The 11,783-nt window shown below is 47.0% G+C and overlaps 1 protein-coding gene across 1 annotated transcript in view; it reads right to left on the minus strand.

Moving 5' to 3' along the window:
- Positions 1–2,947: 2,947 nt before the first annotated feature.
- Positions 2,948–11,783, minus strand: part of LOC142466666 (interleukin-17D-like) — a 15,870-nt gene continuing 7,034 nt past the window's right edge. Inside the window, exons 2-3 of the mRNA XM_075571920.1 lie at positions 5,408–5,652; positions 2,948–4,405 (exon numbers count right to left, since the gene is read on the minus strand). Of these exons, the coding sequence (XP_075428035.1) occupies positions 4,180–4,405; positions 5,408–5,652 (471 nt within the window). The 3' untranslated portion in view covers positions 2,948–4,179. The remainder of the gene's footprint in view (positions 4,406–5,407; positions 5,653–11,783) is intronic.

An 11,783-nucleotide genomic window follows, 5' to 3' on the forward strand; every position in this document is an offset into this window, starting at 1 on the left:
GAGAGAAAGGAGGGAGAGGGGTGGAGAAAGGAGGGAGAGGAGAGAAAGGAAGGAGGGTGGAAACAAGAGGTCATGCTTCGAGCTGGAGGGAGAGGGGGGGAGAGAGAGGAGGGGAGGGGGGGAGAGAGAGGAGGGGAGGGGGGGAGAGAAAGGAGGGGGAGGGGGGGGAGAGAAAGGAGGGGGAGGGGTGGGGGAAGAGAAAGGAAAGGGAGGGGGGGAGAGAAAGGAGGGACAGGGGGGGAGAGAAAGTTGGGGGAGAAAGGAGGAATGGGGGAGAGAATGGAGGGAGATTGGGGGAGAGAAAGAGGGGGGAGGGGGGAGAGAAAGGAAGGGGAGGGGGGAGAGAAAGGAAGGGGAGGGGGGAGAGAAAGGAAGGGGAGGGGGGAGAGAAAGGAAGGGGAGGGGGGAGAGAAAGGAAGGGGAGGGGGGAGAGAAAGGAAGGGGAGGGGGAGAGAAAGGAAGGGGAGGGGGGAGAGAAAGGAAGGGGAGGGGGGAGAGAAAGGAAGGGGAGGGGGGAGAGAAAGGAAGGGGAGGGGGGAGAGAAAGGAAGGGGAGGGGGGAGAGAAAGGAAGGGGAGGGGGGAGAGAAAGGAAGGGGAGGGGGGAGAGAAAGGAAGGGGAGGGGGGAGAGAAAGGAAGGGGAGGGGGGGAGAGAAAGGAAGGGGAGGGGGGAGAGAAAGGAAGGGGAGGGGGGAGAGAAAGGAAGGGGAGGGGGGAGAGAAAGGAAGGGGAGGGGGGAGAGAAAGGAAGGGGAGGGGGGAGAGAAAGGAAGGGGAGGGGGGAGAGAAAGGAAGGGGAGGGGGGAGAGAAAGGAAGGGGAGGGGGGAGAGAAAGGAAGGGGAGGGGGGAGAGAAAGGAAGGGGAGGGGGGAGAGAAAGGAGGGGGAGGGGGGAGAGAAAGGAGGGGGAGGGGGGAGAGAAAGGAGGGGGAGGGGGGAGAGAAAGGAGGGGGAGGGGGGAGAGAAAGGAGGGGGAGGGGGGAGAGAAAGGAGGGGGAGGGGGGAGAGAAAGGAGGGGGAGGGGGGAGAGAAAGGAGGGGGAGGGGGGAGAGAAAGGAGGGGGAGGGGGAGAGAAAGGAGGGGGAGGGGGGAGAGAAAGGAGGGGGAGGGGGGAGAGAAAGGAGGGGGAGGGGGGAGAGAAAGGAGGGGGAGGGGGGAGAGAAAGGAGGGGGAGGGGGGAGAGAAAGGAGGGGGAGGGGGGAGAGAAAGGAGGGGGAGAGAACTGAGGGAGTGGGGGAGAGAAAGGAGGCAGAGGGGGGGGGGGAAGGAAGCAGAGGGGGGGGGGGGGAAGGAAGCAGAGGGGGGGGGGGGGGGAGAGAAACGAGGGAGGGGGGAGAGAAAGTATCGGGGAGGGGAGAGGAAGAGGGGTGAGAGATAGAGAGGATGGAAAGGGGACGGTGAGGGAGGGGTTAAGATGGGGGTGAAGGAAATGAGGAAGACTTTGGAGACCTGTTCAGGTGTATAAGGGAGGGGGGTGGAATCATTTCCCATATAAAGGCTATTATTATTGGCTGCACGCTGGAGGGTTTGTGTCACTTGCTGTGAGTTCCCATATACAGACACATTCTGGAACAAGAGGTCATGCTTCGAAGCTGGAGGGCGATGGCTTCAGGGGAAGGCCTCCGCTGAAGGGGTACTGGATCCATGGAACATCCACCCAGCAGAGGTGGGGGCGAAGTTAATATACAGCAAAATAAATCACAATAGACACAAGGGGAAATTGAAATCCCCAGAGATCAAACCAGGCCTGAGGCTTCACAGCAGGTTAAAAAAAAAAATGCCCTGGGCAGGGCCACCTTCTCGTTACCCGCTGACAACTTCTGTTTCGACATCCTCTTTATATAAGATATTGGCCAATTGCGTGTGTGTGTCCCCCCCTTTCCGCTACCTCCAAGTAGTATTTCCTAAATAGGTGCAGGAGAGCGGAAGATACCACTGCTGAGATCAGCAGGGGGGGGGGGGAGGTACAAGGCGGGCAGACTGGGAATAAAATGCATCTGAGTCATTGAGTACACAAGGAGTTTTGTCAACAAGAGAAGGTAACACCTAATTGCAAAGAAATCCTTAAAGGTTAGTACGGTGAGTAACAAGAGTACGTTGTTTATGTGCTATGATTAAGACTCATTCCTAAGGCAGGGAAGATATATATGTGTATGTGTATGTATTTATAATTGAGCGCACGTGTTCCAATTTAAAGATGCAACATACGTTGATTCGTTAATCATTTTATAATGAGTTTCATTAAGATATGTTTATCTGCAAATCTTCCACAGTCCCCAAACCAGTGTCGCTAACCCGCGCTATAACCAGTCTTACAGTGGCCAAGCTGCCATGATGTCATTTATGGTACAGGAAGTTCCCGGTGACATCAGACTGATGTCACAGTGTGATGTCACAGAACGTTCAGCTCCCCCCCCCCCCAGGTGACAGGGAGCTACAATGACATTAGATGACCCAGCAGCAGAAATACTTCTAACACTGGGGACACATCGCTGCTAAAGAAACTCCCTCTGACATGAGACCTCCATTTTAAAATCCCGCTCTGCAAACTTCCCTGCCTCCTGCTGTCACCTAACGGTCCCTGTCACCGGCAGAGCCAGGTGTGGCCTCACCGGAGGTGACAGCCGGACGGCAGAGAGACGCAGCACGCTAAACATGGTGGCACACTGAGGGAGTCGTGACGCCTGTCACTTGGGCGGCGGGGGAGGGGGGGTTAGCGGGATTATTTCGTGTATATTTAGACCTGCAAAGTTATTACCCAACATGCAAACACTCGCATTGAATGGGTGCAGAGACGGACGCTCTGTCGCCCTGGACTTTTCAGAAGTAACTGGTCCATTTGAGGGAAAACCTGACTTTAACAAGCCATTTTGTCAATAACCAACACGTTGATTTTTCTAAACCCCACAACCTCCTCGTCCGGTTCAATAAAGACACGTCCACACCAGCAGAAATTTACCAAAAGCACATTCCCGTTTAATAGTTGGATACAAGTAGAAGGATCTGTATTCTTGTCATACAAGCCACACATACGTCAGTGACTGCCGTGGGAAACCACCCTTTTATACCATTATACAATAGCTGCGTAATCATCACATCTTAGAAAAGAATCACACCTCAGTCCGTGCTTAGCGATGGAATTCATTAATAACAGGCTACACCCCAAAAATCTTGAATCCTCTTCGTCGTCTAAACATGGTTGTGTGGTTTTTTCTTTTCTTCTTTCTTTCTATTTTTTTTTTTTTATATATATATATATATAAGAATGTTGTAGTTCTAAACATTTTATCAAAAGCCTAACAAGGAAGTCGCCATCTTGTCCCTGTGGTGATGTCATTTGTAGTACAGGAAGTTCCACAGGAAGTGACAGCCAGACAGCAGAGAGACACAACATGGCGGCACACAGAGGGAAATCATGGCGTCCATCACTTGGGAGAGATTTAGCTGGATTATTTTGTTGATTTTCAGTCCTTTCCTAAATACACGACGTTATTACTGGACATGAAAACGTTGAGAGTTGAGGGGACCGTTTTTTATGAATTGGAGTGTAGTCGGCCTTTCAGATTTGTTATCCAGTAATTGTTTATATGGAATAAACTGGATTGCCTTCCATACAACCTCCAATGTGTCCTTCAGAAGGCCTGCAGATTTTCAGATGGCCGCCATTTTGTTTGTATTGCTGGCTGTGTCCTTTTTTCAGCAGAGTCCAGAAGATGATACACAAATTTCACGTGTCAAAAAGGACAAACAGCATTCACTCACCACATAATATTATATACAAGCCTCTAATCACTAACTTCATTCAAATGCCGACAGGACCAGAGGGAACTTAAAGCAGTGATGGGGTTAACAGGTTACAGCGAAGGGTAGAGAGAATGACCTTGTTTCTGGACAACAATAAGATTGAACCCATTAAACACACGACTGTCCTCTCACCTTTGGTCCCGCATGGTAATATACCTATTATTTTAGCGCTACATGTACATGAAGTCACCAATGATATGCTTAATATTTTTAAGGCTATATAATAAATATAGCCTTAAGGTCCTTGGCGCCATTTGCAATAACCAAGTCACCAGCTCCAATGAACCAATATCCTTGGACCCTAAAACAACATGGCTGGAGTGAACGTAAAGACGTAGTCAGGAGAATTAGGTGTCATCCCGTCCTGGACTGTTCCATTCAGTGGAATCGGCAAATGCAAAACTGGGCCACCTTGACGTACCGAAGCTTGTACACGTGCCTCCCTTTCTTACACTTGGAGGCTTTCTGTAAGACCGGGACTTCTTTGTAAAACGGTTCGCTCACCACGGAGTTGTGCTCTTTGTTGTGGGTGGAAATGCAGCCCTTGCACAGGCAGTAGGCCTCCGTTAATCGGCGCGGGTATCGGTTAGGATCCTCGTTGACCCTGTGAAAGAGAAGAGGTGGAAGAGTCAGTTCCATGTAGGATCTAATGACAGTGACATGTGTAGATATTTGGCATATCATTTTGATATACTTAAAGATGCTTAAAGCAGTCCGGCTTTACCTAAACAGGGAGGACCCCTGAAGTTGATCTGTGATCCCTCGTCTTCGTAACCCAACAAAAACTACAAATATGGTTACGGGGGTCAGCAGAAAGTAAGTCATGACCATGTGTGGATTGCCCAATCGGGGTTGCCCCGGTGAGTCGGTGCTGCGGCTCCCCAGTTCCCTGACTTGCTGTAATAATCTCCCTCCTCCTGTGGGCGTCGGAATTCAACTTCTGCCCAACCGGAGGAGAGAGCTGCAGAGTCCCAGGACCAGCTCCTCACCCAAAGGTAAGAGTGAGTGTGTATTGTGTGTTGGAGTGAGTGAGAGGGAGGTGTCTCACCTTCTCCAGAGCAGCATCTCCTCCTGCAGTGTCGCATTGACATGGCGACCCAATGCCAAATGATGCCACGATGTCACATGGCGACGCATTGCCTTGATGCTGCGACGCTGCAGGAGGAGGGCCGCTCTCCAAGGAATTCCCTGGGCCTAGGTGTACCTACGCCCCTTGTCTCGAATCCATCTCCCGATGATGTGGCAGCTTTCTATTGGATGGCAGAGCTAGGTTGACCCCGATGGCCATATTGTGTCCACTGGAAAGAATGTAAACGTTACACCTCGGGAACCAGGGAGTCGGGAGACTGGGATGCGGGTGAGTGGGACCCCCTATTTCAGGCAGTATAAAACACAAATACCTCCCTCCCCCAAAAGTCCAGCTCAGCCGTGCTACACCACATGAAAAAAAAACAGGCCACATTCTACAACTTCTGACCCGAACCTCATGTCTAGCAATGGACACACTCCATTAAACTTCCTTCTACCCTTCTTCGACACCCCAGTGGTTTGCCGGACACTATGTAGGATTACAAATCCCAGAATGCAGTGAGGCAGTGCCCCTCACCTGTAGGACCACGGGGAAATGCTCCTGTCCTGGATCAGTTCCGAGCTGTGATTAACGTTCTGGGGACATTTCTTCAACGTCACGTCGGGCACGATGTCTTCTTTGTTGAGGAGCATGTGGGCGTCCGGGGCGACTCGGCTGAGTTTGAGCCGTTGATGCTCCTCGGAGGGGTCTTTGCATCGGACGTGCTCACCAAGGCACTGGGTTAGTGTCAGACCCAAGAGGATGACGGTCAGCAGCTCCATCTAGAGAAATAAGGCATCAAGCTTTGAGATAATATACCTTGTGTAGATCATTACATTGGCTAGTGAAAGCATCGAAATAATCACATCGATCCCTGGAGCATCTTTGAAATGCGTTGGTCGAAGCCTCTTGTCTTAAGCAAATCTGACATTATTCTTAGTCTTGGATCGATCCACCAGGCTTCGTTACTTAAACATGGCATTAATCGATCTAAATGTCACGTTAAGACACAAGACGCATTCGTCCCGTTACGTAGCGTTTTCTCCCGTACAGAGTATAGCGGTAATTATAACGTTCGTTAGGGATTATGACACGCAAATGAGGCGTTATTACATGGCGTATCCATTAAAGTCTGTTAAGGGTAACGCGGGGACTTAACGTGACGTTAGTGAGGTTATACCTAAATGTGGCGTTACTCACATCCAGACACTTACATAGGGTTTTTATAGGGTGTGGATTGGTGTAACATAATAGTTAGGTGATATAACTAACATAGCGTTATTTCCCTCTCCTCTCTCTCACACCTCGAGTTAAACCCATATATTGGGGTCTGGATTGGAGTAACCCTAAGACATACCGTTACGTTATTGAAAGTTATAGGGTCTGGATGGGAGTAACACCAAAACATACTTTCCGTCACGTTATTGGATGATATAGGTCTGGATGGGAGTAACACTAAGACATACTTACCGTCACGTTATTGGGAGTTATAGGGCCTGGATGGGAGTAACACTAAGACATACTTACCGTCACGTTATTCGAAATTATAGGGTCTGGGTGGGAGTAACACTAAGATATACTTACCGTCACGTTATTGGAAGTTATAGGGACTGGATGGGAGTAACACTAAGACATACTTACCATCACGTTATAGGGAGTTATAGGGCCTGGATGGGAGTAACACTAAGACATACTTACCGTCACGTTATTGGAAGTTATAGGATCTGGATGGGAGTAACACTAAGACACACTTACCGTCACGTTATTGGAAGTTATAGGGTCTGGATGGGAGTAACACTAAGACATACTTACCGTCACGTTATTGGGAGTTATAGGGACTGGATGGGAGTAACACTAAGACATACTTACCGTCACGTTATTGGGAGTTATAGGGACTGGATGGGAGTAACACTAAGACATACTTACCGTCACGTTATTGGAAGTTATAGGGTCTGGATGGGAGTAACACTAAGACATACTTACCGTCACGTTACTGGAAGTTATAGGGTCTGGTTGGGAGTAACACTAAGACATACTTACCGTCACGTTATTGGGAGTTATAGGGTCTGTATGGGAGTAACACTAAGACATACCGTCACGTTATTAGAAGATATAGGGTTTGGATGGGAGTAACACTAAGACATTCTTACCGTCACATTATTGGAAGTTATAGGGTCTGGATGGGAGTAACACTAAGACATACCATCACATTATTAGAAGATATAGGGTTTGGATGGGAGTAACACTAAGACATACTTACCATCACGTTATTGGAAGTTATAGGGTCTGGATGGGAGTAACACTAAGACATACTTACCATTACGTTATTGGAAGTCATAGGGTCTTGATGGGAGTAACACTAAGACATACTTACCATCACGTTATTGGGAGTTATAGGAACTGGATGGGAGTAACACTAAGACATACTTACCGTCACGTTATTGGAAGTTATAGGGTCTGGATGGGAGTAACACTAAGACATACTTACCGTCACGTTATTGGAAGTTATAGGGTCTGGATGGGAGTAAAACTAAGACATACTTACCGTCACGTTATTGGGAGTTATAGGAACTGGGTGGGAGTAACACTAAGACATACTTACCGTCACGTTATTGGAAGTTATAGGGACTGGATGGGAGTAACACTAAAACATAGTTACCATCACGTTATAGGGACTGGATGGGAGTAACAGTAAGACATACTTTCCGTCACGTTATTGGAATTTATAGGGCCTAGATGGGAGTAACACTAAGACATACTTACCGTCACGTTATTGGAAGTTATAGGGTCTGGATGGGAGTAACACTAAGACATACTTACCATCACGTTATTGGAAGTTATAGGGTCTGGATGGGAGTAACACTAAGACATACTTACCGTCACGTTATTGGAAGTTATAGGGCCTGGATGGGAGTAACACTAAGATATACTTACCGTCACGTTATTGGAAGTTATAGGGCCTGGATGGGAGTAACACTAAGATATACTTACCGTCACGTTATTGGAAGTTATAGGGACTGGATGGGAGTAACACTAAGACATACTTACCGTCACGTTATTGGGAGTTATAGGGTCTGGATGGGAGTAACACTAAGACATACTTACCGTCACATTATTGGAAGTTATAGGGTATGGATGGGAGTAACACTAAGACATACTTACCGTCACGTTATTGGGAGTTATAGGAACTGGATGGGAGTAACACTAAGACATACTTACCGTCATGTTATTGGAAGTTATAGGGACTGGATGGGAGTAACACTAAGACATACTTACCGTCACGTTATTGGAAGTTATAGGGACTGGATGGGAGTAACACTAAGACATACTTACCGTCACGTTATTGGGAGTTATAGGGACTGGATGGGAGTAACACTAAGACATACTTACCGTCACGTTATTGGAAGTTATAGGGACTGGATGGGAGTAACACTAAGACATACTTACCGTCACGTTATTGGGAGTTATAGGGACTGGATGGGAGTAACACTAAGACATACTTACCGTCACGTTACTGGAAGTTATAGGGACTGGATGGGTGTAACACTAAGACATACTTACCGTCACATTATTGGGAGTTATAGGGACTGGATGGGAGTAACACTAAGACATACTTACCGTCACGTTATTGGGAGTTATAGGGACAGGATGGGAGTAACACTAAGACATACTTACCGTCACGTTATTGGGAGTTATAGGGACTGGATGGGAGTAACACTAAGACATACTTACCGTCACGTTATTGGAAGTTATAGGGACTGGATGGGAGTAACACTAAGACATACTTACCGTCACGTTACTGGAAGTTATAGGGACTGGATGGGTGTAACACTAAGACATACTTACCGTCACATTATTGGGAGTTATAGGGACTGGATGGGAGTAACACTAAGACATACTTACCGTCACATTATTGGGAGTTATAGGGTCTGGATGGGAGTAACACTAAGACATACTTACCGTCACGTTATTGGGAGTTATAGGGCCTGGATGGGAGTAACACTAAGACATACTTACCGTCACGTTATTGGGAGTTATAGAGTCTGGATGGCAGTAACACTAAGACATACTTACCATCACGTTACTGGGAGTTATAGGGTCTGGATGGGAGTAACACTAAGACATACTTACCGTCACGTTATTGGAAGTTATAGGGACTGGATGGGAGTAACACTAAGACATACTTACCATCACGTTACTGGGAGTTATAGGGTGTGGATGGGAGTAACACTAAGACATACTTACCGTCACGTTATTGGAAGTTATAGGGTCAGGATGGGAGTAACACTAAGACATACTTACCGTCACGTTATTGGAAGTTATAGGGTCTGGATGGGAGTAACACTAAGACATACTTACCGTCACGTTATTGGGAGATAACCCAGCGTTCTGCTACAATAACGTGACGGTAACTCTATGCTGATGACATGTAGATCGGACGCTGCTTCTGCATATAATTACTGTGAGGGTACACGGTAACCTCGGGGAACATCAAGAGATGAGCCATATTTAACAGCGTTTAGTGGACCTTGGCCTAAATGAAATATAATTGCATCATTGCTAGATCGATAGTTTAGCTCACCTGGGTAGTAACAATATGGAAAAGTATAACCTGACGTGGAAAGGTTTTTGAATTTTTATCCACGAAGGTTTCCTCCTTATCATATGTTTTTGTTTTATATTCTTCTCTTGCACAATTATAGTTTTTTTCTAAATTAGATCCGGTTTTGCCGTTAACTGCGAGACTAACGCATAATTAACGCTATATTTCTGTTATGATGTAAGGGATAAAAAGGAGGAATCCCTCCTAGCCGGAAAATGAATGAAGGTAACATATTTAATATGTTAAACACACCCAATTAACACCTTTCTGTTAAATCAGACGTATCTTTGAATACATTTTAACTTTGGAAATGTTCACAGGCAAACAGCAACTTGGAAGGTTTTTTTTACAACCTTTATCTGATGTCTTCCATTGATAAGACTGTTTGCCAGCGCTGACGGACAGGGGTAAAATTGTTGCATTTCCTGTGTCTTTGTTTGCTATGGCATTCTCAAGAAGCTGTGAGTCAGACAGATAATCGCTGATCTGCCGGAATTCAGTGTTCCCGGAGAAATGTGACACATTCATATTTCACAGGATACCCATAAGTAAGACTTTACAAGGTATTTCATCTTTCTAAGGAAACCGATTGCACTGAGAAGATGTTTTAATATATATATATATATATGTACAGTATACCCGACCCGCAAGACTGAACATGTAATCTCAGTTAATAGATCTATTAACTTATATATATATGCAAATGTAAATACAACTGTATGCTCATCTGCATGTCTTAGGCAGGTCTGCAACCCCGCCTTTCCCCATTATCACCCAGCACACAGCACTTCCACTGCAGCAAGGGATTCTGGGAAATGACATGCAAATGAGCACACAGTGCCACTTTTTGGTTCAAAAACCATTTTTAACATGGTTCCCTATAGGCTTAAGCTTGCTGCATGGTCACAGCTTTGAGCACAGCCAGGGTTAAGGTGCATACCCAGGAAACCACCCACAGACAGCTGTTTCGACCTTAATGGGTCTCATCAGTGTGGGGTTGATTAACTGGGTATGCAAAGAAGCTAAAGGATGGGCCAACCATAATACTGAGTTAAGTTATGGTGAGTAAAAAAAGTGACAAAAACCCTCCACAGCAAAGCAAATATATATATATATATATATATATATATATATATATATATATATTATAGATATAAAATAAAGTTTCAACATAGCTGAATATTCCTTGATTCTAACCCATTAAACACGTCCCAGTCATTAGGTCACTTTGCCCCTACGTGGGACTGACCCTTTAACCCATTAAACACGCCCCTGTCATTAGGTCACTTTGCCCCTACGTGGGACTGACCCTTTAACCCATTAAACACGCCCCTGTCATTAGGTCACTTTGCCCCTACGTGGGACTGACCCTTTAACCCATTAAACACGCCCCTGTCATTAGGTCACTTTGCTCCTACGTGGGACTGACCCTTTGACCCATTAAACACGTCCCTGTCATTAGGTCACTTTGCCCCTACGTGGGACTGACCCTTTAACCCATTAAACACGCCCCTGTCATTAGGTCACTTTGCCCCTACGTGGGACTGACCCTTTAACCCATTAAACACGTCCCTGTCATTAGGTCACTTTGCTCCTACGTGGGACTGACCCTTTGACCCATTAAACACGTCCCTGTCATTAGGTCACTTTGCCCCTACGTGGGACTGACCCTTTAACCCATTAAACACGTCCCTGTCATTAGGTCACTGCCCCTGCGTGAGTAGAAATCCATACGTCCCTGTGCATTGTCACTGGTACCCCTCCGTAGCCAGACAATTTCTCACATTAAACAGCGGCTTCGTTTCCTTTCTGACTTATTTCTGTGACTCCGAACGCGAGATGCAACTTTAACCCTTCGGCTGTCCCGCGGTTACGTCACAGGCTCAGCGGTGTGTGCCGGGGGGGGACCCGGGCAGTTGAAGGGTTAAACTTCGGCCCTCCTTCCCAGTGCGCACGGGGCGAGGTCATTTCCCCTAAATGACACATTGTGACACCCACTATCGCTAAACTTTCCATTTCTCCTTCGCTTTCGCTTTTCTCCCCTTACTCCAGGGGTTCTCAACTCCAATCCTCAAGCGCCCCCCCCCCCCCCAACAGGTCAAGTTTTCAGGATATCCCTGCTTCAGCACAGGGGACTCAATCAGTCCGTGCTTCAGCACAGGGAACTGAATAAGTCACTGCTTCAGCACAGATGACTCAATCAGTCCCACCTTTAGCACAGGTGGCTCAATCAGTCCCAGCTTCAGCACAGGAAACACATTTAGTCCTTGCTTCAGCACAGGGAACTCATTTAGTCCTTGCTTCAGCACA

This window comes from Ascaphus truei, chromosome 15, assembly GCF_040206685.1.
Source record: "Ascaphus truei isolate aAscTru1 chromosome 15, aAscTru1.hap1, whole genome shotgun sequence".
NCBI classification, from domain to species: domain Eukaryota; kingdom Metazoa; phylum Chordata; class Amphibia; order Anura; family Ascaphidae; genus Ascaphus; species Ascaphus truei.